This window comes from Antennarius striatus, chromosome 22, assembly GCF_040054535.1.
Source record: "Antennarius striatus isolate MH-2024 chromosome 22, ASM4005453v1, whole genome shotgun sequence".
Classification (NCBI taxonomy): Eukaryota; Metazoa; Chordata; class Actinopteri; order Lophiiformes; family Antennariidae; genus Antennarius; species Antennarius striatus.
In genome coordinates, this window is record NC_090797.1 from 550001 (window position 1) to 574434 (window position 24434).

Genomic DNA, 24434 nt, shown 5'->3' on the forward strand with positions numbered 1-24434 from the left:
AACATACAACAGTCAGAAAAACAACAGTCACAAACAGCAGTCAGAAAAACAATTAGAAAATAAACAATTAGAAAATAAACAACAGTCACAAAAACAACAGTCACAAACATACAACAGTCAGAAAAACAACAGTCACATACAACAGTCAGAAAAACAACAGTCACAAACAACAGTCAGAAAAACAACAATTAGAAAAGAAACAACAATCAGAAAAACAACAGTCATCCACACAACACATTTAACAACAGTTGGAAAACAAACAACTGTTAAAAAAACATTCACAAATATTCACAAATAAAGCACAGTCTAATAAACAACACCCAAAGCAACAATAAACAAGTCACATATAAACAACAGTCATCAGCGTAAATAGAATACTAGTGAACACACACACCCTTACATACACACAGGTTCACGTCACTCCCCTAAATGACAAACACACACCTCATAGTGGTCGACGTCTCCGGGAGCGGGGCTCCAGGTGACGGTCAGATCACCTGTTCCTGCGTTGCCTAGCGACAGATTCCCAACAGCGGCTGGAACTGGAGAAGGGACAAGCGTGAGGCGACAGCAGCCAATCGGATGAGGCAGCGTCGGGCTCTGACTCACAGGTGCGCCCATCCGTCGACACACTGCTGACGTAGTCGCCGCTCCAGGTTTCCACGGTAACGGTGTAGAGCCGCCCCGGCGTCAGCGAGGAGAAGACACACTCATTGTGTCCGGCGGAGACGTGGCGACTCTGCAGGACGCTGTGGTTGTAGCGGATCAGAACCACGTAGTGGTCCAGATCTCCGGCCGCGTGGCGCCAGTACACCTGGGGGGTGGGGCATGTTGAGAAGGGTTCGAGACCCTCAGGTGACATCATCAACAGTGGACTGACCTTCAGGAAGTCGTCTCTGGCGGAGTGGACCGCCGTTGGGTTCTGAACGGTCGCCGGTTCTGCAACACAAACAGCCAATCAGACACCAGTCCTTGTGTGGGAGGGGCATTACCCTGCTCTCGACCCCGCCCCACTCACGTGTTCGTGTCGAGACAGCTGTGGCGTTCTCCAGGCTGCCGCTCCTGGTCACTATGACGACCGAGTACAGCCGCCCGGCGACCAGCGAGCTGAAGGAGCACTCCGGGGGGGACGAGCGGGACACGGCCAGTGTGTGGACGGTCCGACCCCCCGCCTGCAGGCGCACCAGGTAGCTGTCGGCCACGCCCACCGCTGGACGCCATGACACCTGCAGGGCGTCCGACCTGCCGCCGTTAGCAACCATCACCTCGGAGACCGCCGATGGAACTGGAGACGAAAGGTCAATGACATCAGGGGTCACATGACCCACTGGGGTGCTGGTCGGCCACCAGAGGGCGTCACAGCGGTTTAAACCTTTATTAAAAACAGTTCACAAGTTCCAGACAAACTTTCACTAATTTTATTTACTGACTTTAATGTTTATATTTATGAACAAACAAACAAACAAACACACAAACAAACACACAAACAAACACACAAACAAACAAACAAACAAACAAACAAACAAATCAGCCTCATAGTTATGTAGACGTTATTAAGTTATTATTACTAATCTCATCTATCAGCCTCAGATCCAAACTGAGAAGCATGGGAGGGGGCGGGGCTGGTTTTGTTGTTCTGTGCTCTGATTGGTCGGTTCTCTCCCATTGTGTCTGAAGGTCTGGGTTTATTTCCAGAACCTCCAGGAAACCTTTGAGTTCTGGGCGTGTCCGTTTGGCATTTCAGCTATTGTCTAAAAGTTCCACTGGAATGTGTCCAATCAACAAGAGCTGGAGTCACATGACCCAGAGTCACATGACAGCTGAGGTAAACAAACCTGTGGCGTCTGACGTCCTGCGTTCAGTCGCAACAGGATGAAGATCCAAAAGTAACATTTACAATAAATTATAAATATACACACATATTGATAATTTATGATAAAAACTGTGCCAATCACACCACTGGTTTTTACTTTTAACATTTTATTTATTTAATCACTTCTATTTTAATTAAATCTTGAAGCACCTAAAGAAATAAATCATGTCACATAATTAATTTAAATGAGTGAATTTAAATTAAGTCAAACTCAAAGCATGTTTATTTATTTATATGAAAATATAAATATGATAAATATGTAAAATGTTTTTGTAAACCACTAATGAATAATTATATCTGGAGGCGTGGCCTCACGGTGACTCACCTGTCCGCCCCTCCAGAGCGGTGGGTTGAGACCATACCCCTCCGCTGAGGGCGGCGGCCTCCAGCCTGTAGAGGGCGCCGGGCGTCAGGCCCGTCAGCAGCAGGGAGGAGGAGCCCAGAGGAACGCTGTGGTTCTGCAGCGCCACCCTGAGAAGAACGAGAGCATCACTGTGTCAGGTCACACCTGTGTCAGGTCACACCTGTGTCAGGTCACACCTGTGTCAGGTCACACCTGTGTCAGGTCACACCTGTGTCAGGTCACACCTGTGTCACCCCTCCAAAATAAAAGCCCTTCAGCTGAATGAGGTGAAGACACACCCGTCTCTGAGCAGCGTCATCACGTAGGCGTCCACGTCACCCGGGGGTTTCTCCCATGATGCCTCGAGGCTGGAGACGCTGGCGCTCCTCAGGGAGACGGTACGCAACGCAATGGGGACTGGAACACACACACACACCACACACACACACACACACACACACACACACACACACACACACACACACACACACCCCAGTAAACCCTCTACCACAGTAAACAATAAACAGTAAACAGTGAATAGTAAACGGTGAACACACACCTGTCCTCCCCTCCACAGACACAGAGCTGTTCAGCCCCCAGCTCCTGGTCGTCACGGTGACGGTATACAGCCGTCCAGGTGTGAGCACGTTGAAGGTGCACTCTCTGGTGTGTGGCTCCACCTCCCTGGTATCCACGGTAACGTTACCTGTGGGGTACAGCGTCACTCAGGGCTCCGTTAGCAACAGGTGGTGACGCGTCTCTCTGACGGTTACCATGGCAAAGCGTCAGGAAGTAGCTGTCACGTGACCCGGAGGGGGCATGGCTCCACATGGCGCTGAGCGACGTCTCGTCGGCGTGTCGTATGTGGAGGCGGGCCGCCGGCGCAGGAGCTGCAGGGGTTAATGCCCAGAATCAGAACACTGCCGGGTGTGTGTGTGTGTGTGTGTGTGTGTGTGTGTGTGTGTGTGTGTGTGTGTGACTCACCTGTCGCCCCGTCGCGGCGGCTCTCCGCCGTCATCCCGCCGCTCTCCACCCTCAGCACGGCGCCATACACCCGCCCGGGCGTCAGTCCCGCCCCCGGGATGCTGTAGTTGGTGGCGTCCCGGTCGGGGGCGGCGCTGAACACCTGCTGGGCGCCGTCCAGCAGCAGCAGCCTGTAGTTCTCCCAGCGGCCAGCGGGGGGTTCCCATCGGAGCAGCAGCCCGCCGTCGGGGGCGGGCCACGGGGGGAGGAGGGAGGGCGGCGCCGGCGCTGGAGATGAGGAGGAGAGATGGGATGAGAGGAGGAGAAAAAGAAACGGAGGAAACGGAGGCGGAGTCTCACCTGTTCTGATGGTGGCTTCTGATTGGCTGGTCAGGGTGCCGCTCCTGGACGTCACCGCCGCCCGATAGGTCGACCCTGGGGTCAGCTGCCCTACAGCGACCTCCGTGGCATCCGGAGGGAGAGTCTCCTCCCAGCGGCCCGTGTCATTGGTCGACAGGCTAACGACGACGGCGTCCAAGTCTCCCTCTGGCCGTCGCCATGACAACAACAAGTCCGTGCTGTTGCCGTGGAAAGTGATGTTCGAAGCGGCGGCGGGAACTGGAGAGAGATTCACACGTCAGGTTTTATGTCCCAAGGCCCCGCCCCCTTGTCTCCTCCTCTACCTGTCTGAGCGCCGATGGACACGTCGCTCCGCTGCCCGCCAGCCTCCGTTACCATGGTAACATTGTACCGCCGCCCCGGCGTCAGGTTGCGGAGGGTGCGCTGCGTGGCTGTGCTCTCCAGCGTCTCGTTCAGCAGCAGGCCTGCAGGAGTCACATGACCCATCAGCAGGGCGTAGCCGGTAGTAGAACACGATGTTATTTATTTATGTATTTATAATTTCTTTAAAACTATAAAACATTTTTTAAAGTGCTGGACCTTTCAGGTAAAGCACATGTATTTTAACGCCCTCGTTGCCGTGGCGATGGACGTACCTGTCTGATCCGTCAGCTGCAGCCTGAAACGCTGCGTCCTTCCTGGGCCGGCCTGCCAGGAAAGTCCCAGGCTGTCGGAGGTCCTGGAGGTCAACGCTAGGCCGCTCACCGCCGATGGCTCTGAGGATCCACAAAACACCCATGCTCAGCGAACGACACGCCCTCTCAACCAATCACAGCCCAGCTCCCTTCAGGTGGCTCTGGGGTCCTGGTCCCACCCACTTCCTGCTCTGTGTTTTCACACAATGCCTCAGTGAGAGTTCATGTCTGAGGTGGAACACTAACATCACAAACAGTGGCTCCGCCTTCAGCCGAGCATCAACAGCGGGGTTAGCCACGCCCATCGGCGCTACCTGTACAGGTGAGTGCCACCAGCGCTGACAAACAGCACAGAAGCGTGGCGTTCGGCGCCGCCGTGAGAGCAGACACGCCCTGTTTCCTACAGACACGCCCCCTCACACTTTCCCACAGAACAAAGGAACAATGGAGGCAGGAAATGCCTGAAGCAGCGCCCCGCCCGTGGCGGAAACGCTCAGCGAGGGTCCAGCTCCCGTCCTGGAGGCCGGCCAGAGGGGCCAGAGCAGAGGCTCAGCAGGGCGGGACTTCCTGCAGCCAATCATGGAGCAGCACAGGCTGGGGATGATCTGAACCATAAAAGGTTGTTGGTTGATTTAAACGAGACGACAGAACAACTGAACATCACAGGTGAGAGGCCACGCCCCCTTCAGGAAGTCACGTCACAGTAAAGGTCACCATCGACCAATCAGAAACAACGTTAGCTTCTGCTCTGGCTAATATCAGTGTCAGCTTCAACACCAGGCTAGCACCGGTGTTAGCCTGCTGGGCTAACTGAGGCTGACCCTCCCCCTGTGGGAGGCCCTCTGGTGGCGGGGGGAGGACTTACTGGTGTGGACGGTGATGTTGGCTGTCTCCCCGTCTGTCTGTGATTGGACAAGCAGTCGGTAGCTGGTTCCGGGTTCCAGGTGTTCCAGCACGCAGGTGAACACTTGCCCCACCTCCTGGTTCCCTAACCCCTCCCCCGCTGCTGTGGCATTAGCCCCCGTCCAATCATCTCCTCCTCTTCTGCACGCCACGTCATCGCCTCCGGCCTCCGGGGACGTCAGCGTGAAGGAGCAGTTCCCCCCCGCTGTGGTGATGGTCAGCAGGACGGTGTTCACACCCGGTACCGCTTCACACCCGGAGACGCTGCAAAGCATGATGGGAACATCTGCCATCGCCTCGACCTGGAACACAAACAGCCTGATTGAAGCTAACAGTCTCGTTTGGTGATTCCACCTGATTGTAGAGTCAACCAATCAGGCGTAGTGACATCATCACAGGGACAAGCCCCCTGATGAGGAAATGGAATCACCACAAATAGCGAGGTCGAGAGATTCGTCGGATGGCGTTTAAATCAACGCGGCGTCAGTCCGATTGGTGACGGCCATGTTGCATGTAGCCTAGCTTAGCATCAACACAAACACTGGAGGGCGCTAGCTCAACCAACTTTAGTTAGCTTGTGTTAGCTCACGTCTTTATAATGTACTGTTAGCTTGTGTTAGCATTTGTGTTGTAAAAATAATAATAACTTGAGTAACTTGAATAACTGCTGAACTGAAGGGGTTAAAATGTCTTAAAGAACTAAAGTTTAAATAAAGTTTTAAGTTTCAGACACCGGTTTGTGTCTCTAATGATCAGCCAATCAGAATCCATCGAGATTTAACAAGTAAAAACATTCATGATGGAATTTTAAAAGTTTAAAAAATAATCTGGAAAGAAGAGAAATAAAATTAAAAAAAAGGAAAAGAATAGAAAAGACGGGCGTTTCCACGGCGATTCCACGGCGTTTTCACAGCGTCAGGTCTGGACCAGCAGCCGGCGGTGGAACTGGTCTTTGTGGGACTTACCCCCAGCAGCAGCAGCGAGCTCCCCCACAGGAACCAGAGGCAGCGACGCCTGTCGGTCCCCAGCATGTCGGTCCTGGTTCGGGTCAGTCGGGTCCCCGTCCACCATAGTCCCCCAACGGGGGCAAAAACAGGTCTGATCCCTCCTCCAGAAGATCTAGAAGTCCTCCTGAAATGCTCCTCTCTCTGAGCGTGGAGTCGGGTGTTTGCCGACCCACACTCCTCTGCTTTCCCTCCGTCCCACTAGCCGTCTGTCTCTCTTCCTGTCTGTCTTCCTGTCTGTCTGTCGGCCCGAGTCGAGCGGCTCTGAAGTCGACGGAGGTAAAAATAGACGCAGCAGAACCTTCAGAGCAGGTAGACGTTAAAAATAGTGCCAGAAATCACGCCGTGACGCCGTCGGTTCTGAGTCCTGATTGGCTGCGATCAGATCAGTGAACGATCAACACGCGTGTGGCGTTCAGGGTCACGCTGAAAGTCCTGATTTATTTCAATACAGTCGACAAATCCTCAAATCCAGTTCTTATTTATGCAGATGATGAACTGGTTTATCATCAAGTGTTAAATATAAACATAAGCAACAAAAGTACAAAAACACGACTTAGCTGTTAGCATGTAGTGGCTAATTAACGATCGTAAGCAAACACCTTTCTAGACCCTCAGATCAGACTCGTGGTTTCTATAGAAACGCTGTTGTTGCTGTTCAAACTAACAGCCAAAACAACAAATGTTTACTGTTTTAGGGGGAGATGGTGTCATGGAAACGGAGCCTAAACATGACCTCTGTGGTGAAAGTCATGAAAACACAAAAAACAAAAGATCAGGACGTCGGATCGATCAGATCGACTTCCTCCTCAATTGTTTCTTTATTGTGTTCACATTTATTCTGGCGACAGGTTAAAGGTCAAAGTGTTTTGTTTCAGGAGGCAGGAGCCACACCCACATCCTTCCTCCCTTCCTGTTTCACTCGCTTCGTTTCTAGGAAGGGTGCAAGCACTTGTCTGCAGCGCTGCTTCATTACACAGTCCAGTCACATGACCATCGGCTTCACGATGAGTCACATGACCATGAGCTTCCACATGACCATCAGCTTCACCATGAGTCACATGATCCTGTTTTAATCTGGATCAACAAAAAGCTTCAGTATTTTAATTAGGTTATAATAAAATTTTATTTCCATCTTTTCTCAGATTCTGTTAACATATTGAATATTGATCTGATCGATATCTGATAGAAACAGCGGAAAAGTTCAGAAGTAGCTCTAAAGTGTCTGATTTGCGGATTTATTCAGAGCCACGCCCACCAAGCCAGTGGGCGGGGCTTCTGACAATGGGTAGAGACAGTTTCTCTAATCATCGGACACTCTGAACCCAGCTCTATAGGGGAACCAGATCCTAGATGCTAACGGTTGAGCACCCAGAACTGATGAGTCAGGGGACGAACAGGTGAGTCAGAGCTTTATTGATTGGGTACAGCTTACAGGTAGTGATATATAGTAGATAACAAGGTTACAGCACGACTCAGCGGCTAACGTTCCCACTAGCACAACATTCACGTTGATTAGTATAACAGTTAGAACCACGTGCCGTTAGCGGAGCGACCAGAACCACGCGTGACGCCAATGACGCCGGTTTGAAGGGCCTCTAACATTTCTGTTCTAGGCTGGACAGTTTTTACCAATCACAATAAAACGTCTCAAATTATCAAGTTTAAATTACTGCTGGTTGGAGGTGAAATGTTAGATGGTTAAAATCTGGTAAACTACAACCAGTATGTGAGTTTGCGTGTTAGCATTACCTAGCAAACCAACAAGCTAGCTCATCTGTGAGCTAATGGCTTCTTAAAGGGGTCTGAAATAAAGTTTAGTTTGGCTGAACAGTCTGACCATAAAATATATAAATAAAATTTTAAAATCTGTTTTAAAAATGAATTTTATTGCATCTTGCTGAAATTGTGCTGAGCCAGCAACAGCTAGCATTCAAGCTAATTGTTCTTCATACAGCCACTGTCAACAAACTCCAGCTGATTTGAGGTTCTAGCCTGTGAGAGCGCAAGAAACAAGATGTTAGCTTGTGCAGTTAGCTTGTAGCTAGGTCATGTAATGTCCAGATAGCTTGTGTTTGTCAGGTAGAGTTAACATTAGCTTATGTTATCTCTGATGCTTGTAATCCTGCACTTTTGGCGACGAAACCGGAAGCAAATAAAAACGTGTATATTACCCTACAGGGACAGAAGCTAACACAAGCTATCTGCACGTCAATTATGTACAACTAGCTTTATGTTAGCTGACAGGCTAGTCGGAGGAAAATCCTGTCATCACCTGTTTGCTGACAGTAGAAGAAAACTCAAATATTATTGGTCAACAATTAGCTCTGAAGCGAAATACCGCTAACGCTACAATATTTCTTTTCATATGCAACACAACCAGACTTACTTTTTTAGTGTTTGTTCTGCTAGCAGAATGCTAGCAGTTTCCACATTATTTCAATGTATGTGCTAAGATAATTTACCATCTTCGTTCTACATTGAAAGTACGTTTCATCTATGAATACTCGTTTCATTTTTTAGCAGCTAATCGCGTCGAAGCTGAAGTAAAAGCTGGATCTTGTGACACCATCTCAAAAATGTGTAGCGTCCTGGTCCACGGCAACCCCCCCCGGCTCTGGTTCTGTAACACGACAACAGCGTTTCATTCACACGTGATCATGAGGTTCATGTTTTCATGCTGGTTTCTGGCAATCGCTGCTAAACACCAGAAACACGTAGAAACAGTAGAAAAATAAAGTTATTGTTACCTGATACGACAAACGACGCCCGCTGGATGAGATGACGGCAGCATCGTGACAAATTATTTCACATTTTCTGTTATAAAGCAACATTTTAAAAATAAAAAATGTGAAAGAGCCGCTAAAAACTTGAACTAAATGAATATTATGAATATATGAAAATCAAATTAAAATAAACATTTCAGCAGCAAATTTTAGCATGGACAAAATTTAGACTGAAATCAGTTGATTTTACACTAGCTGGTGTTCCCCTAGCCTCTGTTTCTTTACGTGTTTTATTTAATTATTATTTAATTATTGATTTTTATTATTTGCACAAACTTCACAAAGATAAAACACTTATTAAATCTAATGGCAGATGTTTCATAGCACAAAAACAATTATTAGAAGTGAAGTTATTATTTTCACGACTAGGTTTAACTCTTTTAACAAAATATTGGATTAGCATAGCTGGCTAAAAACATCATGGGTTTATTCAGTATATACAGTAGGTTATGAGACGACAAAAACTACTGCAACCTGGCTGGAGCTTATTTAGCATTACCTTCTTTAGCCTTTAGCATGTGAGCTACGGCTAGAAGTAGCCCCATTTGTGACTCTGCTGATGAAATGTTGTAATCTATTACTTAATGAAATGTTCATCAGTGACACACAGACACACTCTTTAGCTGACTAGCTAAAGCTGTAGGTCAACTTGAAAAGCATGGAATTATTTTAGGAGATTGAAGCTCCTCCCATGTAAACATGTAAACGTGTTGACTAAAAGTTTGGGTTCAACCAATGACGTCGTACGTATGGAGTCATAAACAGTGATGTAGAAGCTAACCCAGAGCTGCAACCAGCTAACAGTCAGAACCTCCTGCAAGACAATCGCCTCACAAAATCATTTTAAAATCCTAGGAACACAAAGACATCGTCACTGAACAAAGAACTGAACAAAGACAGATTCAGTTAAACCACATTTCCACGACGGCAAAGAGAGATAATCAAAGACGGCAGGGCTTCCTTCAAACCCACGAAGAAGAAGACGGCAGAGAAGAACATTCCAGTTTCAGAACATTTACCTTCCTCTTTCCTTCACCTGGCTCCTCCCACAAAATTCCTGATTGGTTGTCCATGTTGTCCATCAAACATACAGACCCGCCTTTAGAGTGCTCTGATCTCCGGGAACTCCCAAATCTCAGCTTGTACCTGCTAAGAGCTCGCTATGTTATCAAACTTCCTGGTTTTAAGTCTCCCGTGGTGCCGCTCACTCATTGGCCGGTTTCTGCAGAGAGGCGAGCCTCGTACAGACTCAAGGCGTGATGGACAAACTCGTACTGCTCACATGTCTGGATCATACCCCCCCTGCAAGAACAGAAGAAGGCTGTTAAAAGAATTAATCCATTTACGGTTGTCTAAATACGTTCTAACATCAGGGAACTAAACCTCTGTTTACATGCCAACATCAGGGCTACACCTGTGTGACCTACCTGTCGGCTCGGAGCTGACAAGTGATGCCCAACACATCGACCACGCCCTCCAGCTGCAGCTGTCGACAGCCTATCGTCGTGGCAATGAAGCAGCCGGTCCGACCAATCCCGGCACTGTAGGCAGAGATGAGTGTGGGTAATGGAGTCACAATTGAACCTGGTGCACTCTTAGCGGCGGCGTTTCCCGTCATTACCTGCAGTGGACGATGACCGGCCCCCCGGCGGCCACCATGCGGCGGTCCGCCTCCACGTCAGCGGCGAGCTGCAGCAGTGGCATCGTGGAGTCAGGGGTCTTGTGGTCGGGCCAGGAAGTGTACCAGTAGTGCTGCAGCACACGGGTTTGGTTCCCACACTGCACACATACAAGTCATGTCTACGCGGCTCCGCCCACAAAGCACCATCCAGGGGGCGTGTCTTACCTTGAGTGTGAGGCTGCGGGCGGTGAAGTGCTCAGACTCCCTCACGCTGTTGACCAGCACCTCCACCTTCCCGTAGATCCCTCTCTTCTCCGGCCAGTAGAGGACGCACTTCTGATGGAGGCGGGGTCACATGACAGGAAGCGCATCAGGTCAGCCGGCTGACGTGGCACGACGCCGAGCGACGCGGGCCTACCTCGTTCTTCTCCTTCAGCTTGGTGATCATGACTATGACGGGCGCCTCCTCCTGCCACGCCATCTGCCAGAAGTCGTTCACCGTGTTCACCATGGGGCCCTGCGTGGCGATGAAGGAACGCTCGTTGCCACGGTAACCCTGGGCAGGAGCCAATCACACAGCGGCGTTAGCGATCTGGTTTCTGATCCAGACCGGGTGGGCGGGGCTTGAGGCAGTACTCACCCGGATGTAGTTAGCGTTGATGTATGAGCTCAGGTGGTCGTTGCAGGTCTTGGACTTCAGGATGACTCTGGAATGAGGATCTGGGCCGGAGAGGGGGGGGGGGGGGGCAGGAAGGGGGTCAGAACCAGAACACCAGGTGTCGTCTGATTGGACGGTTGGGAATTCATTTTGAAATCTAGGACCTTTGGCTTCAGACCCGTTCAGAACCAGAACTCAGTCTTTATACTTGTCCCCTTTAGATACAGAACTGAGTTGATCCAGATCCAGTCTTAACTGGTTTTACGGGTCATTCAAACCCGGATCAGACCAGACCTGTCGCCCTTAAACCCCGCCTCCTGGCCCCGCCCCCGTACAGAACAGTAAACACTTGAGAAAAAACAACAGAAACTCAGGAAATCTTCTGATTGGCAGCAAGTGAACATTCCACACTCCTGATTGGCCGGAAGGAAGGAAGGAAGGAAAGAAAGCCTCGGGGTCCGTGGACCCGCCCCCTAGCTAAACGCCGCGGGCGTGCGTTACGTAAGGTTCTAATCAGCGGGCAGAGAACAAACTGTTCTCTAAGTGTGTGAGCTATATAAGTGTCCCTCTAGCCCCTCCCACTCTATGAGACCACTTCCTGTTTGGACAGGAAGTGGGGCGGCGGACTCACTGGGCAGGATGGTCTTGTATCTGTTCTTGGTGCCGTGATTCGGAACGTCGAGGTGAGACGGGTCCACGAAGTTCATGGGAACCTCCTGAGAGGAGAAGCAGGAGTAAACATTGACACACACACACACACACACACACACACACACACACACACACACACACACACACACACACGCGTGCGCTCGCAGTACTACTACACAAAGACACATATTGATATACTGAAATAATCAATAGTCAACAGATGTGATCAATAACATCACTACTAATCACTGTACTTGTAGTAGAAACAATAGTCATCGGTTTGCAGCCTGTCACCACGGCAACGTGTTGTGCTCTGGCTCCGCCCCCTGTAGGCGTGGCTCACCGTGAACTCGGCGTGGAGTCTCTGCGTGTTGGCGACCGCGTCACGCAGCTGTTGCCGTGACAACGGCCTCCCCGCCGACAGCAGGAACTCCCTGGATGCTGCCTCTCTGGGGGTTACCACGGCAACGCTCAGGGGCTCCACGGCGCCCAGAGCCGACATGTCCAGGACCAGAGATACATTAGAGCCCCGCCTACAAGGAGGAAGAGGAGGGAGGAAGAGGAGACGGATTGATTTGTGGTCTCTATTGATTATTGATCAGATTCTTTTGTTTGTCACTCCTCAGAAAATCGTCTGGCTGCGTGTTCACCGACTTCCTCTCTAGGACGCCATTACTTCCTGTTCGTCTGATTACTGACTGGCTGCCATCCAGAACACACACACACACACACACACACACACACACACACACACACACACACACACACACACAAACATCCTGTTCTCACCCTTAGGTCTTCCTTCCTGTTACCTTCGGACTCGTTCACTGAGTCTCAGAACAAAATGGACAAGTCGGAGGAAGAGTTCTGATTGGCTGAGGCTCGAGTCCACCAGATGAGAGGAAAGAACCCGAGCCAAAAAGACACGGCGAGTCACACGTAACCAACACGAGTCCCAGCGTGTCCACGACCCCGACACGAGTCCTGACGGGTGGATCTAATGTAACCAACATGAAGGGGCGGGGCTACGTCACTGGAAGTTACCTTTCTTGGAGACCTGCAGCAGGTTTCATCCTGAAGGGGGAGGGGCAGGGCTTTAACTCGTTATTGAATGGGACAGCGCTGACCAGAGGGGCGTGGTCACTGCTGACTACCTGGATGGGGGTGGGGCTAGGAGGACAAACACAGTCAGGTTACTGTTGACTTCAGGATGTTTTGACCTCCTGCTGTCAGGTGACTCACTTGGGCAGAGGGATGACAGGAGACAGATCACGGCAGGCTGTGATTGGCTGCTGTGGTGGGATGGGCGTGGCTACTGCTGGAGGGAGCTCAGCTTGGACCATACTTCCTGGCGTCGCAGCCTGGAGACGTCAGAAGCTCGTGACCCGTGAATTTAACGCGGACAAGAAACGTGGTGTGGTTCTCACCTTGGTACCCTTTGACCTCTGGGCAGAGTCTACTGTGACATCTGGGCCCAGGTGGAGGTTAGGGGGAGGACCTTTTAGCTGTCTGTCAGAAAATTGAACCTTTTCTTTGAGTCGGTACAAAACCTGGAGAGCAGAGAGGAGCAGCAGGTTATTATTAATTAATCTGTTTATTATTAACAGCTGATCAATAACAGATATAATAATAATAAGTATTATTATTATTATTAATATTGTCCACCAACATTCAGGTCAAGTAGAATCAATTATAACGAGAACAAACAGCACAGGTGAGAACTGGTTTCTTTTTGGAGCCGCCGTGTGGAAACAACCTGACATTACAACTAGAAGCGTTTGTGCTTCATTAAAGACTTGTCATTATTTATTATTATTTATCATTATGTTGTCTGTTTGCCAATCTGTCCAGCCAATCAGAGCAGCTGTGGGGGAGGATGTGTGTGTGTGTGTGTGTGTGTGTGTGTGTGTGTGTGTGTGTGTGTGTGTGTGTCTTACCATCAAGCAGGTGATGATGATGATGAAGATGGTGAAGAAGAGGAAGACCACGTAGAAGCCGTCCCGGGTCCAGACGTGGTCCCGGTGCGCCCCCTGCAGGACGTTCTTCTGTAAGACATGCAACACGCAGTCATACTGAGGCCACGCCCACAACGCCATGCTGGTTTCTCATTAGCCAATCAGGGTCAACATCTGTGTTTACATTCACATCTCAATACGATCAATTAATTATTTATTATTGATTGTTTCTGCATTGACGAACTTCAGTTCGATGCTATGAACAAAGGGAGGAGTTTACCTTTTGAAGCCTCTGATTGGTTCCTTCAATATTAATACACACACAAACACACACACACACACACACACCTGTGGTGAGACCTCTGTGATGCCAAAGTGTCCCAGGTGCCGGTGGAGAATCCTGACGTTTAATGATTGGATGATTTCTTCAGCTGGCCGGGGCTCAGAGAAGCCCGGCCTATCAGAGGACACGAAGAGCTCGATGCCATTTTTCTTTTCCTGTAAGAGTGACCAATCAATCGATCAATCAACCAGCTAACCGAACGCTGATCTGTTGGGTGTGAGCGACTCACGTTCAGCCGGTTGATGTGGACGCGACCCGACGGGACGCCGAGCGCCGCGGCCACGCCCCTCCGAAACCACCGAAGAAGACTGACGTTCAGCCGCCGCACGTCCACCGCCAGGTACTAAGAGAGAGACGGAGAAAGCTGATTGGCTGATGGAGAAAAACGATCAAACCAGTCAAAACAGTGCAGGATAGACTGTCAGGTGTTCATGGGAGGAGGATCACATGACTGATGACAACATCGTGCACCGAAAGTGACATGTGTTTTTTTATCTGTTAGCATTAACCAATCAGAAACAAGTGCCAGAAAACAAAACAGGAGTCTGATTGGTTGGCCAAAACAAAAACACATAGGGGGTGTGGCCTCCAGGACGGCGGCTCGCAGCCAACAGCTAGCAGCAGTTAGCAGCTAAAGCAACAACAACAACAACAACAACAACAATTGTTGCTTCAGATACAACACACAATTATTATGAACACAAAACTTTTTGTGGAATCTTCCTCTGTTGTGTCATTAAATCATTTTTAGAAACAACACCGAACCAAAACTGACATCTGTCAACAAACAAACAAAAAAAAATAAACTTTTGTAAAAACAAAACAGCATTTCATTCAAAAAAATATTAATCAAAAAATATGAATATGAATAAAAAATATGAAATATGAAGTAGAACGAGCTCTGAAAGGAACATCTGATGAAGAACCTGGAGTAAGAACCCCTGGAGAACCTCTAAATAATGTCTACTAAAACATCTACAGACCATCTATAGAACCTCTAATTAAAACATCTACGGAACCTCTAAATAATATCTACTACAAATACCTCCAGAACCTCTACAGAACATCTGCAGACAATCTACAGAACCTCTAATTAAAACATCTACAGAACCTCTAAATAATATCTACTTAAAACATCAAGAGAACCTCTACAGAACCTCTAATTAAAACCTCTATGGAACCTCTAAATAATATCTACTACAAACCTCTACAGAACCTCGATAGAACATCTACAGAACCTTACCCAGAGAACCTGCCGACATGGTCGGCGGTCCGTCGCTCTGGTGCCGCCTGTCAGTCGGCGCTCAGGGACAACAGCCCACCGCACCGCCTGCTATGATCTCTGATTGGCTTAGAGCTGGATGAAGCTCAATCTGCCACCTGATTGGCTGTCATCCAGGTAATGCCATTATCCTGCTGTGCTTCCTGTCGGGATCAGGCGCTATTTCTGTCACACACACACACACACACACACACACACACACACACACACACACACACACACACACACACACACACAATAACATCAGGGGCAGTAGGTGGGAATCCAATTTGGACCAATCAGATGAGGGGGGAGGGGCTGAAGTTGCTGTTATAAAAATAGAAAGGAGTTTAAATTAAAAAAAAATTAGAATAGATTAGATGTTTGTACATAATTACATATACAACTTGATTGATCGATCAGCTGATCAGAAACTGCAGCTGCTCACGCCATCAGACCACATGATATCATTGTAGATGTAAATATTAATTACTAAGTAAATACGTCAATAAATAACCTGTATTGATCAACTGATGCACAATGAAGCTTCTCTATGCTACATGTTAGCACACAATGATCTCACTGCTTGTTTGATAATCAGTTATTGATAAACAGGTTTGCTGAGGTTTATCACCTCTGTAGCAAACATCTATAAACTACAAGATAAACAATAATATAAACATAATAGATTCAATAATATTAAAAGTCTTATAAAGTGATTATTATTTAAATGAAGAGATCAAGTTCTACTTTGGAAAATTTGTTTCCTAATTTGTGGATTTTATTTTGAAGTTCTTTAAGATAAATTATTAATGCAAATGTTTGGAAATCAATAAACTGATCAAATCAATGATCAATAAAATGGATACATGTTTATTGTTATGTGCAGAATTGCATTGTGGGACAACCTTTGATGCTTTTCATTCAGGTCACCATCACACACAGAGAGGATCATGACATCATCGCCTGCCATCGTGACATCACCACCTGTCATTATGACATCATCACCTGCTATTGTGAAATCATCACCTTCCATTATAACATCACCTGTCATCATGACATCATCACCTATCACCATAACTGATCTCAGGTGACCATAAGCGTCCCTCATCATCATCATCATCAGTGTGTCTCAGCCTCAAGGTCGTGATGAAGGTCGCTGCTGTTATGTAACCACACTGAGGAGGTGAGCCTCCAACATCCACGATTAGCGTCTCCATGGCAACAGAGACATCCCTCCTGCAGCCCCTCCCCCTCCATCACTCACTGACTACCTGTTCCGTCACCTGATGGTCACATGACCAAACCGTCAGGTGTGAGAATCAGTTGACGCAGCATCACAATGACATCATGTGACGACCACAGGCGGGAGGCGGTCCGTGACCCAACATCCAATCAGGTAGCAGATGACTCACCACGGTAACCAGGTGCTGCGGCTCCACGGCGGTGTGCTCCGGCTGCACCTCCTGAAGGTGGCGCTCCAGCAGGCTGGCGCTGCCCTCCTCGCTGGGGTGCCGAGGATGATGAAGATGATGGTGAGAATGATGAAGGTGGGGGCGGGGCTCATGGCGCCGTGGGTAGAGGCGATTGGAGCGTCGGGCGGGGAAGAGACGGAGGTCGTGATCGCCGGAGGATGACTCTGAGGAGAGGAGGAGGAGGCGGAGTCAGAAACACCTGACCCGGCCCTGAACATGAATACCAACATAACTCATAGCCTCGCCCCCCCAATGACATCACAGCGATTTAAAATGTTTCTATTTACACGTTTGTTGTACGAGTAGAAGTGTGGTTTGCTGTTGACCCCGCCTCTTCCTGCAACAGATCATGTGACTCACATCGACCAACAGGATTCTGACTCCCTCACCCTCCGTCGTCCTTCATCAATGATGTCATCAATCAAGCCGGCGTCAGCTGGAGGAGGAGCCACAAAGAACACGCCCTCCTTCTGCCTCCGTTTCCCCCTGGCAACAGCATCCCGGTTGCTATGCACGATGCTGAGCTATTCTGATCGGACGCAGGCTCGCCCTGCCTCCACGGGAGCCATTGGCCAATCAGAGGAGACGGTTTCCGCTAATGATGTCAAATTAACACACCATCTGGTCAGAACCAATAGATGGAGTGACATCCGCCTAGCATCACTCTGTGTGATGCTACTTAGCATGCTAACGCTCCTCCATCACTCCATCGCTCCTCTATCTGATGTAAACAAGAGTCACATGACACTCAATCGGTACCCTCTGATTGGACAGTAAGGACTTCCGGACCTGCGTTAGCTGCCAACTGCTACAAGATGCTACTAGCAGCCAATAGGACACCTGGTCTGAACGTCCCGCCCCCATCCCATCCAGGTGGCCACTCATTGACTTCCTGTTCCGCCCCACAGGAGGAACAACCATGAACCAATATCACCTGAGTGAACGGAAAGGAGGAGGAGCCAGGAAGCAGGGGGAGGAGCTACAGAGTGTAACCAGTAACACCTGGGACCACTGGACCCGGTTCAGCTCTACCGACCCGGCACCGACGTCTGAATTAAATAAATTAATAAAGATTTCCGTTCAACCTCCTGAACCCCCCCGGCTGCTGATTGGTTCTCCTCTCCGTTAAACCGGCTGATCTGAGAAAAGCAATTGATCCATTATTGACTGGCGTGATCTGACGGTAAATCCGGATGTGGGTCTTCAGTGCGTGACGTAACGCGTCCTTTATGTTTACAACAGGTAAATGAATCATAAACAGATAAATAAATATAAACATAAACACAGTGACGTTCAGCCGCAGCGGGTTCCGATCTCAGATTAATCGATAACGATTGATGATCGTATTTGAACACATCCGTCCGCGCGCTGCAGGAAGAACGGAATCGTGTCGGTGTTCTTTCCGGTCCGGTTCGGTCCGGTTCGGTTACCTGCGAACAGCAGCGTCCACAGCAGAGCCAGGATGAAGAGCAGCGCTCCTCTTCCTCCCCGGAGCTCCATCCTCCGTTCCTGCGGCTCCAACTGGGAGGAAGCAGGAGCCCGCCGCTCCAGTCCGCTCCGGACGGTGAGTCTCTCCGTGAGACACCGTCAGACCGCCCCCGGAGATCCGCTCCGTCACCGGCCCCCCGCGATCCTCCTGCGCCGCCTAACGGTGTCCTACAGCGGCCTGGAGAGAGGAGGAGCAGCCGGCGAGCGGCGGCGGAGCTCCAGGTGAGGAAGAGGGGGAGAAGGAGGAGGAGCTTCAGGTGAGGAAGACTTAAGAATGAAAGATGGAGGAAGAGAAGGAGGTGGGGGAGGAGGAGCTTCAGGTGAGGATGAAGAAGAGGAAGGAGGAAGAGGAGGATGCTGAGGAGCAGATGATAGATGATCTTTAGTTTCTTGTCGTTACTCCTGCTTGAATCTCATTTATGAATATTTATGGTTAATTTTTAGATTTTTTTTGGTGAATACATTAAATTAACTAAAAATAAAAAAAGTCATTGTTGAGATGTGATCACAAAATACATGTTTTATTGTGAAGTGCTTTGCTGGATGTGACTAGACCGGAAGTAGTGGTGACACCGTGTATTTAATGACATCAAATAAACACCTGTTAGACCTGTTATATGAGAAATACTGATGACTTCCGGCTCGTTCATTCTGCGTTCTGCTTGTTCTTTTCTCACCCAAATGTTTCTGGCATGGCCGACGGATTTACCACCGCAGTGTGGCTCTGCTAACAGTCATAAACATGGATGTTAGCATTATGCTAGCAAATTACCTTGTTACAATAACTAAAGGAATTAATCTGTGACGCTAATATGCTAAAATATACTCCTGAGGTTAGGCTCCTCCCCAAGCCACAGGAGACAACAGGTCACGTGATGCTCAACAACCCACCTGATTGGTCGGCCTGTAACCCTCCTCCTACATCTGGAGCCAGTTCTAAAGTACATCTGATGATCCAGAGTGAATCTGGTTCTGGTAATTCCCTCAATGCGTTCTGGACCTGCATGACGTCATCATACCTCTAGGGGGCACCAAAGAGAGTCCTCGGTAGGACCGAGTCCAATCTGATAAAATAAGTGACAGCCAATCAGAAGAGACCTCACCTGGCTCAGTGAAGTAAAATGATACTTGCTGTGTGTGCGTGTGTGTGTGTGTGTGTGTGTGTGTGTGTGTGTGTGTGTGTGTGTGAATGTGTCAGGGTGTCAGGTGGCACCAGCCCCGCCTTTACCTGTCTCCTCATCATCAGACCAATGGCAACTGTTTGTGGTGCGTTCAAGTGACTCACAGGCGTTGGGAAAAAACTGATTTTCTGAGAAAAAAAAATAAATCACGTGACAACTAATTTATTTAACGGAAGTCTTACCGAGTCCAACTCATTCCTGGTTACACAACACGAACTATTAGGACTGCTCCCGTTTACAACAGCTACAAAAATTACACAAGAAAACGGTTTTCGGTAAATATCCTCCTCCCGGGAGAGACACGTGAACGCATCACGGAGACAAGAACGTCACTGACGGTGGACGTTCTCTCATGTTCACTTCAGGTTAATTCATCTTAAAAACATCAAACCTGCTTTGTGTAGAACACAAACAACTGTGTGTTCGCAAGTTATTGATTACTATCAATTACCAATCAGCGAGAAGACAGTTCTACAAAGAAACAAACGTGATAGCAGCTAGTGTTAGCTGTTATTAGCTGTCATAGCGTGTTTGTTTGTTTGTTTGTAGAATAAAGTTGTTGACTGAGTCTGTCGGCGTCATTTCCAGGATGTGGTTCTGAAGAGACCTTAATCCCCCCCCCCCCTCACTCGTTAAATAAAGGGGATTTTCCACTTCATCTTTCGGAATGCGGTTTTCTCCCTCTCCTCCTCCTCCTCCTCTCTCTCTCTTTCTCTCAGACGGTCATCGCTCCGCTCCATGTCCGAAATCCCACACCGCCCCCTTCGCGTCGTTTCCTGGAAGCACCGCCCTCCCGCCGGCCCGTCCCCGCCAGCTAAAGCCGCCGCCCCGCCCTCTGACGCCCCACTGTGTTTCTGTTCGGTGGAGCTCGAGCCGTCACCGATTCGCTCCCGTTAATTTAGAGTCTCTTCGCCGGTAAACATGTCTCCGGTCAACGGCTGCCTCAAGCTCACCTTCATCGTCTACAACGTCTTCTTCGCGGTGAGTTCACCTGCTCTGCGCCGCCAAGATGGCCGCCGGCGGACAATTAAAAGTGCGCAGTGGAGCTCGAGCCCACGGGCCGCGAGGGCAGCGCGAGACGGGATCCATGACGTCGTTCAAATTATTTTAAACTGTTTTAAACTTTTAAACTGTTTTGATTTGTTTTAAATTGTTTTGAATTGTTTTGAATTGTTTTAAACTGTTTTAAATGTTTTAAATTGTTTTAAATCGTTTTAAACTGTTTCTCTGTGTTACCGACTTGAACCGGACACGACAAAAGTAAATTCAACCGTTTAAACTTTGAAACGTTTTAAAAAGCGTATTTTCATCTGAATGCTGTTGTTTTTCCACGTGAAAATGTGTTTGTTTGTTTGTTTTTTAAACACAAGTTGAATTTACTGGTTGTTCTATTCTTCTTATGACGGTCGTTCATCCTCTATTTCCGGTGTTTTATTTTGCTGACGTCACACAGGAAACTCAAACATTGCGGAAGTGCTCAGGCTCCTGTTGTGAGATTCATTAACGGTAGCGGTCTGTTGTTTCTCTTCTTGTGGTTCGACGTTCGGTAGGGAAAGCATTTCTTTCACAATAAGAGCATCTGGGATATATTTACTTTTATTCTGAAAGGACGGGATTAGTTTGTGGAAGTCACCTGATCCTGTTTGTTTACTGTTGGATGAGACGCAGGGGCGTGTCCACCCCTGCCGTCGCCAGGGCAACCTTGTCAGGAGGCAGTGGAATGTTTATCGATCAGATTTTAAAAGCTGATACGAGTGTGGCGTTCCGGCAGGAAGTGGTAGAATGACCCCCCCCCCCGTCCTTAAGAAGATCTGGTCTGATACGGGTCACATGATCAGAACGAGTGGGTTGGATTCGTCGGCTTCAAGGCCAATCTTTATTTGCGTTGACCAAACAAACGGCTGAGGTGGCGTCAGCTGTCGGATTCCAACCGTCGTTGCAGTCATGTGACTTCCTGTTTGGTTTTTCAGATCATCGGCGCCGCCATCCTCGTCCTCACCCTGGTGTGTCAGGTCCTCACCAACGTCAATGGCGGAGAAAATGTAAGAAATGCGCCTAGCGCTTCTGGTAAAACGCCGTATGAACGGTCGTTAACCTGTTGTTCCGCCCCCAGCTGGAGGGCCGCACCGCCGGCCTCATCATCCTCTATGTGGTGGGCTCCGTTACCATGGTGATCCCCATCCTGGGAGCCTACGGGGCCCACAAGGAGAAGAAAGTGTGCCTGATTGTGGTGAGTGCAGCCGTGACCAGGCTGATGATGTCACAGATTTGTGGGCGTGGCATCGGGGGCTTGACTTCCTGCTCTTCTTCCTGTCCTTCCCCCAGTTCCTGGTGTGTATGGTCTTCGGCTGTGTGATGATGCTGCGAGCCGGAATCCCCGCCGCTGTCACCCGGGCTGATGTACGCCGCCCACTCGAGCACCTCATTGATTTACAGCCGCCGGCTGTAGCCATAGTAACGCTGTTTGTGTCTGTAGCTGCCCGAGACGCTGGAGTCTAAGTTCCAGAAGATGCTGCCTCTGGACCAGGCCCCCATCCAGGAGAGGAGCATCGCTGAGAACCTGCAGGCGCAGGTAGGGCACAGGCGCCAGCGTCCACTTCCTGTTTGCGACAAACGGCCGATCTAATCTCCGCGGTAACGCCATGAGAATGTGAACCGACCAGTCTGGAAAGTTTTCAGCTTAGAAACTGAAGATGATCAGATCAGATACCCAGAATGCACCCTGTCCTACTTAGAGAAAGCAAAGGCGTCTAACTTCCTGTTGCTCTTCTGTGGTGTCCAGCTGCACTGCTGTGGTCTGTTCAGCTACAAGGACTGGGAGGACAACATCCCCAACTCCTGCCTCTGCAACGAGGAGGAAGAGATGGAGGGGGCGTGTCAGACCGTCGTCTACCAGGTGAGGTCAAGCCCCGCCCCTTCCTCCTACCTGACCACGCCTCAAAACAAACGGTTAAACGAGCTTTTTGTCTTCCAGTTCCTCATGCTGTCAGAGACCAAGTCCGTCTACAGGAAGGTGAGTCCCGTCCCGATCAATCACACCGATCGATTGTATCGCATCAGGTGAAGTGACCTCTTCCACCTGTCCGCAGCCCTGCTTTCCCATCATCCTTCACTTCTTCGTGCTGGTCGCTGACATCATGATCGGAGCTGTTTTCTCTCTGGCTGCTCTGGCGGTGAGCACCGATAAAGTTCTGATAATCAATAAAACAACCGGCACCTGTATTGAACTGGTTGTAGTGACGCTCGTCTGCCACAAGAGGGCAGTCATGTTCAGGCTGTAACACTTCCTGTATGTTTCAATAAAAGCCTAGGGGTGTTTTTAATTTGAAATGTAGACAGGAAGGGATACAGGAACAGTTGTCAGGAATGTATTTGTGTTTCCTGTCTGAGCCAATCAGCTCACACGGATGCTAAGCTGTTAGTTGGCGTGCTAACATACGTGTGGTTGTCCTGCAGCTCCTGGGGATGGTCATGTCCTCCGCCATCATCGTCATGATGCAGTACCCCAACGTGCGCACCGTCATGATGCCGGTCCCCACCATCTTCACCACGCCTCCTCCAAAGTACCAGGAGCTGCACAACCCCCCCCAGTACTAGTGGGTGTGGCAGGGCGGGGGCGGCGCTCCGGTTCCATTGGTTGGTTTTTCAGTTCTGTTCAGTTCCAGGAAGACGAAGTGCCTTCAGCCAATGGGAGGAGTCCAAACTCCAGAACGCCCACTGGCTTCACTCTCATCCACCACGTCCCACTGGCTGAGAGTGAAGCTGATCGGTCCTTGATGGGGGGGTGGGACTTATGCACGTCAAACCAGAGACTTGTTCGGATGGGTTTGATTTCCTGATTTGATTGTCACGCGGTCATCGATAGAACTTAATCTCTGAAGTCGTGTTTTTATTTGTGGCCTTAAAGGAGCTGAATCCTAATCTGATCGTTTGATAATCAGATTAGCTCCATATTTTACTGAAGCTAACCGGACGGCCGATCAAACACGGAATAAATCCGCTCCGACGTTGCCTCTGACGATCACAGAACGTTTTGGGAAACGCACTTTATTGGAGACAAGGTAAAAATGGGCCGAACCACTGGAGCGCCGATCAGCTGTTGCCGACGCGTCCATCGAGGCCTCGCTCGCTAATCCCGATCCTAACGTCTGCACTTAGCATCTCCGCGTTCCGCTAGCGAAGCCGCGGGTCTGTCCTGTCGCTTTAATCAGCTCCACTCATCGCCTTCTGTTACGACGCGCAAGACGACTTGAAATCCAAGCACTGTAGAGGAAGTGAGGGTGTGATCAGAGGCCTGGGGGGGGGGGGGCAAACTATTTTTATAATGAATGCGGAAAATGTTTGACACTTTGAGTGAATCTGTAGCAAAGGGAAATTTTCTTTGAATTGATCTTTTGAGTTTTCTTCTCCTGCCGTAAGTTACTGTAGAACCAATAAAAACTGTTCAACCACCTGAGTCCAGCTGGTCACATGATCCACACCCACCACGCCCCCAACAGGAGGCAGCCACATCATCATCTAGATTAGAGACCTTCTGATCCTCGATGTGTCGCAGGAACCACTTCCAGAGGCGGAGGGAGACACCAGAGACTGGTTTCATGGGCTCATCTTTACTGGAATGTTCAAACGACGCTCCTTTACATCCTTTACAAAAATACTGATCATTCCCAAAAGAAGGCTCTAGTTTGTTTTTCAGAGAGCAGATAGTAAGAGTACCCAGAATGCTTTGTGTGCAGAGGAGCGTCAGCGCCGTGGCGATATAACTTATTAAATAAACGCTGTTCAGGTTTTTAATTCAGTAAAAACAAACCAAACATGCAGGTTTTATAATCTGTCCATTAAGGAGGAGGAGGGGGATGAAGAGGCAGCTGTCACAAAAACAATAAATGGATCAA

General features: G+C 49.1%; 3 protein-coding genes across 3 annotated transcripts in view; 1 reads left to right on the forward strand and 2 right to left on the reverse strand.

Moving 5' to 3' along the window:
- Positions 1-6353, reverse strand: part of ptprb (protein tyrosine phosphatase receptor type b) — a 13775-nt gene extending 7422 nt beyond the window's left edge. Inside the window, exons 1-14 of the mRNA XM_068306565.1 lie at positions 6082-6353; positions 5079-5418; positions 4175-4294; positions 3863-4003; positions 3540-3797; positions 3201-3467; positions 2990-3106; positions 2776-2922; positions 2516-2633; positions 2199-2344; positions 1019-1285; positions 881-939; positions 610-814; positions 445-542 (exon numbers count right to left, since the gene is read on the reverse strand). Of these exons, the coding sequence (XP_068162666.1) occupies positions 445-542; positions 610-814; positions 881-939; positions 1019-1285; positions 2199-2344; positions 2516-2633; positions 2776-2922; positions 2990-3106; positions 3201-3467; positions 3540-3797; positions 3863-4003; positions 4175-4294; positions 5079-5418; positions 6082-6147 (2349 nt within the window). The 5' untranslated portion in view covers positions 6148-6353. The remainder of the gene's footprint in view (positions 1-444; positions 543-609; positions 815-880; positions 940-1018; positions 1286-2198; positions 2345-2515; positions 2634-2775; positions 2923-2989; positions 3107-3200; positions 3468-3539; positions 3798-3862; positions 4004-4174; positions 4295-5078; positions 5419-6081) is intronic.
- A 1035-nt stretch (positions 6354-7388) lies between these two features.
- ptprr (protein tyrosine phosphatase receptor type R) lies at positions 7389-20250 on the reverse strand. Its single transcript, XM_068306566.1, has 18 exons — positions 19587-20250; positions 19250-19422; positions 18301-18715; positions 16811-17034; positions 14364-14477; positions 14140-14289; positions 13774-13881; positions 13264-13386; positions 13079-13197; positions 12881-13006; positions 12180-12369; positions 11817-11901; positions 11168-11247; positions 10946-11083; positions 10753-10863; positions 10528-10685; positions 10334-10447; positions 7389-10208 (listed from the first exon to the last, which is right to left on the reverse strand). The coding sequence occupies exons 3-18, from the start codon at positions 18368-18370 to the stop codon at positions 10115-10117; spliced, it is 2004 nt and encodes a 667-aa protein (XP_068162667.1). The 5' UTR covers positions 18371-18715; positions 19250-19422; positions 19587-20250; the 3' UTR covers positions 7389-10114.
- A 109-nt stretch (positions 20251-20359) lies between these two features.
- LOC137589094 (tetraspanin-8-like) lies at positions 20360-23995 on the forward strand. The gene is made up of 9 exons (XM_068306568.1): positions 20360-20520; positions 21510-21581; positions 21653-21769; positions 21865-21939; positions 22016-22111; positions 22322-22435; positions 22514-22552; positions 22629-22712; positions 22996-23995. Exons 1-9 carry the CDS (start codon positions 20461-20463, stop codon positions 23134-23136), a joined length of 798 nt encoding a protein of 265 aa, XP_068162669.1. The 5' UTR covers positions 20360-20460; the 3' UTR covers positions 23137-23995.
- The last annotated feature ends 439 nt before the right edge of the window (positions 23996-24434 follow it).

What these genes read in the sequence shown, in the direction of transcription:
- LOC137589094 (XM_068306568.1), top strand. Translation starts at nt 20,461, where the DNA reads ATGTCTCCGGTCAACGGCTGCCTCAAGCTCACCTTCATCGTCTACAAC. An exon ending in CCGCTGTCACCCGGGCTGAT is followed by an intron (nt 21,940 to 22,015) that starts GTACGCCGCCCA and finishes TTGTGTCTGTAG; the next exon opens with CTGCCCGAGACGCTGGAGTC. An exon ending in CCAAGTCCGTCTACAGGAAG is followed by an intron (nt 22,553 to 22,628) that starts GTGAGTCCCGTC and finishes ACCTGTCCGCAG; the next exon opens with CCCTGCTTTCCCATCATCCT.
- ptprr (XM_068306566.1), bottom strand. Translation starts at nt 18,370, where the DNA reads ATGGAGCTCCGGGGAGGAAGAGGAGCGCTGCTCTTCATCCTGGCTCTG. An exon ending in CCTGTCATCCCTCTGCCCAA is followed by an intron (nt 13,007 to 13,078) that starts GTGAGTCACCTG and finishes TTGTCCTCCTAG; the next exon opens with CCCCACCCCCATCCAGGTAG. An exon ending in ATACAAGACCATCCTGCCCA is followed by an intron (nt 11,248 to 11,816) that starts GTGAGTCCGCCG and finishes TCTCCGGCCCAG; the next exon opens with ATCCTCATTCCAGAGTCATC.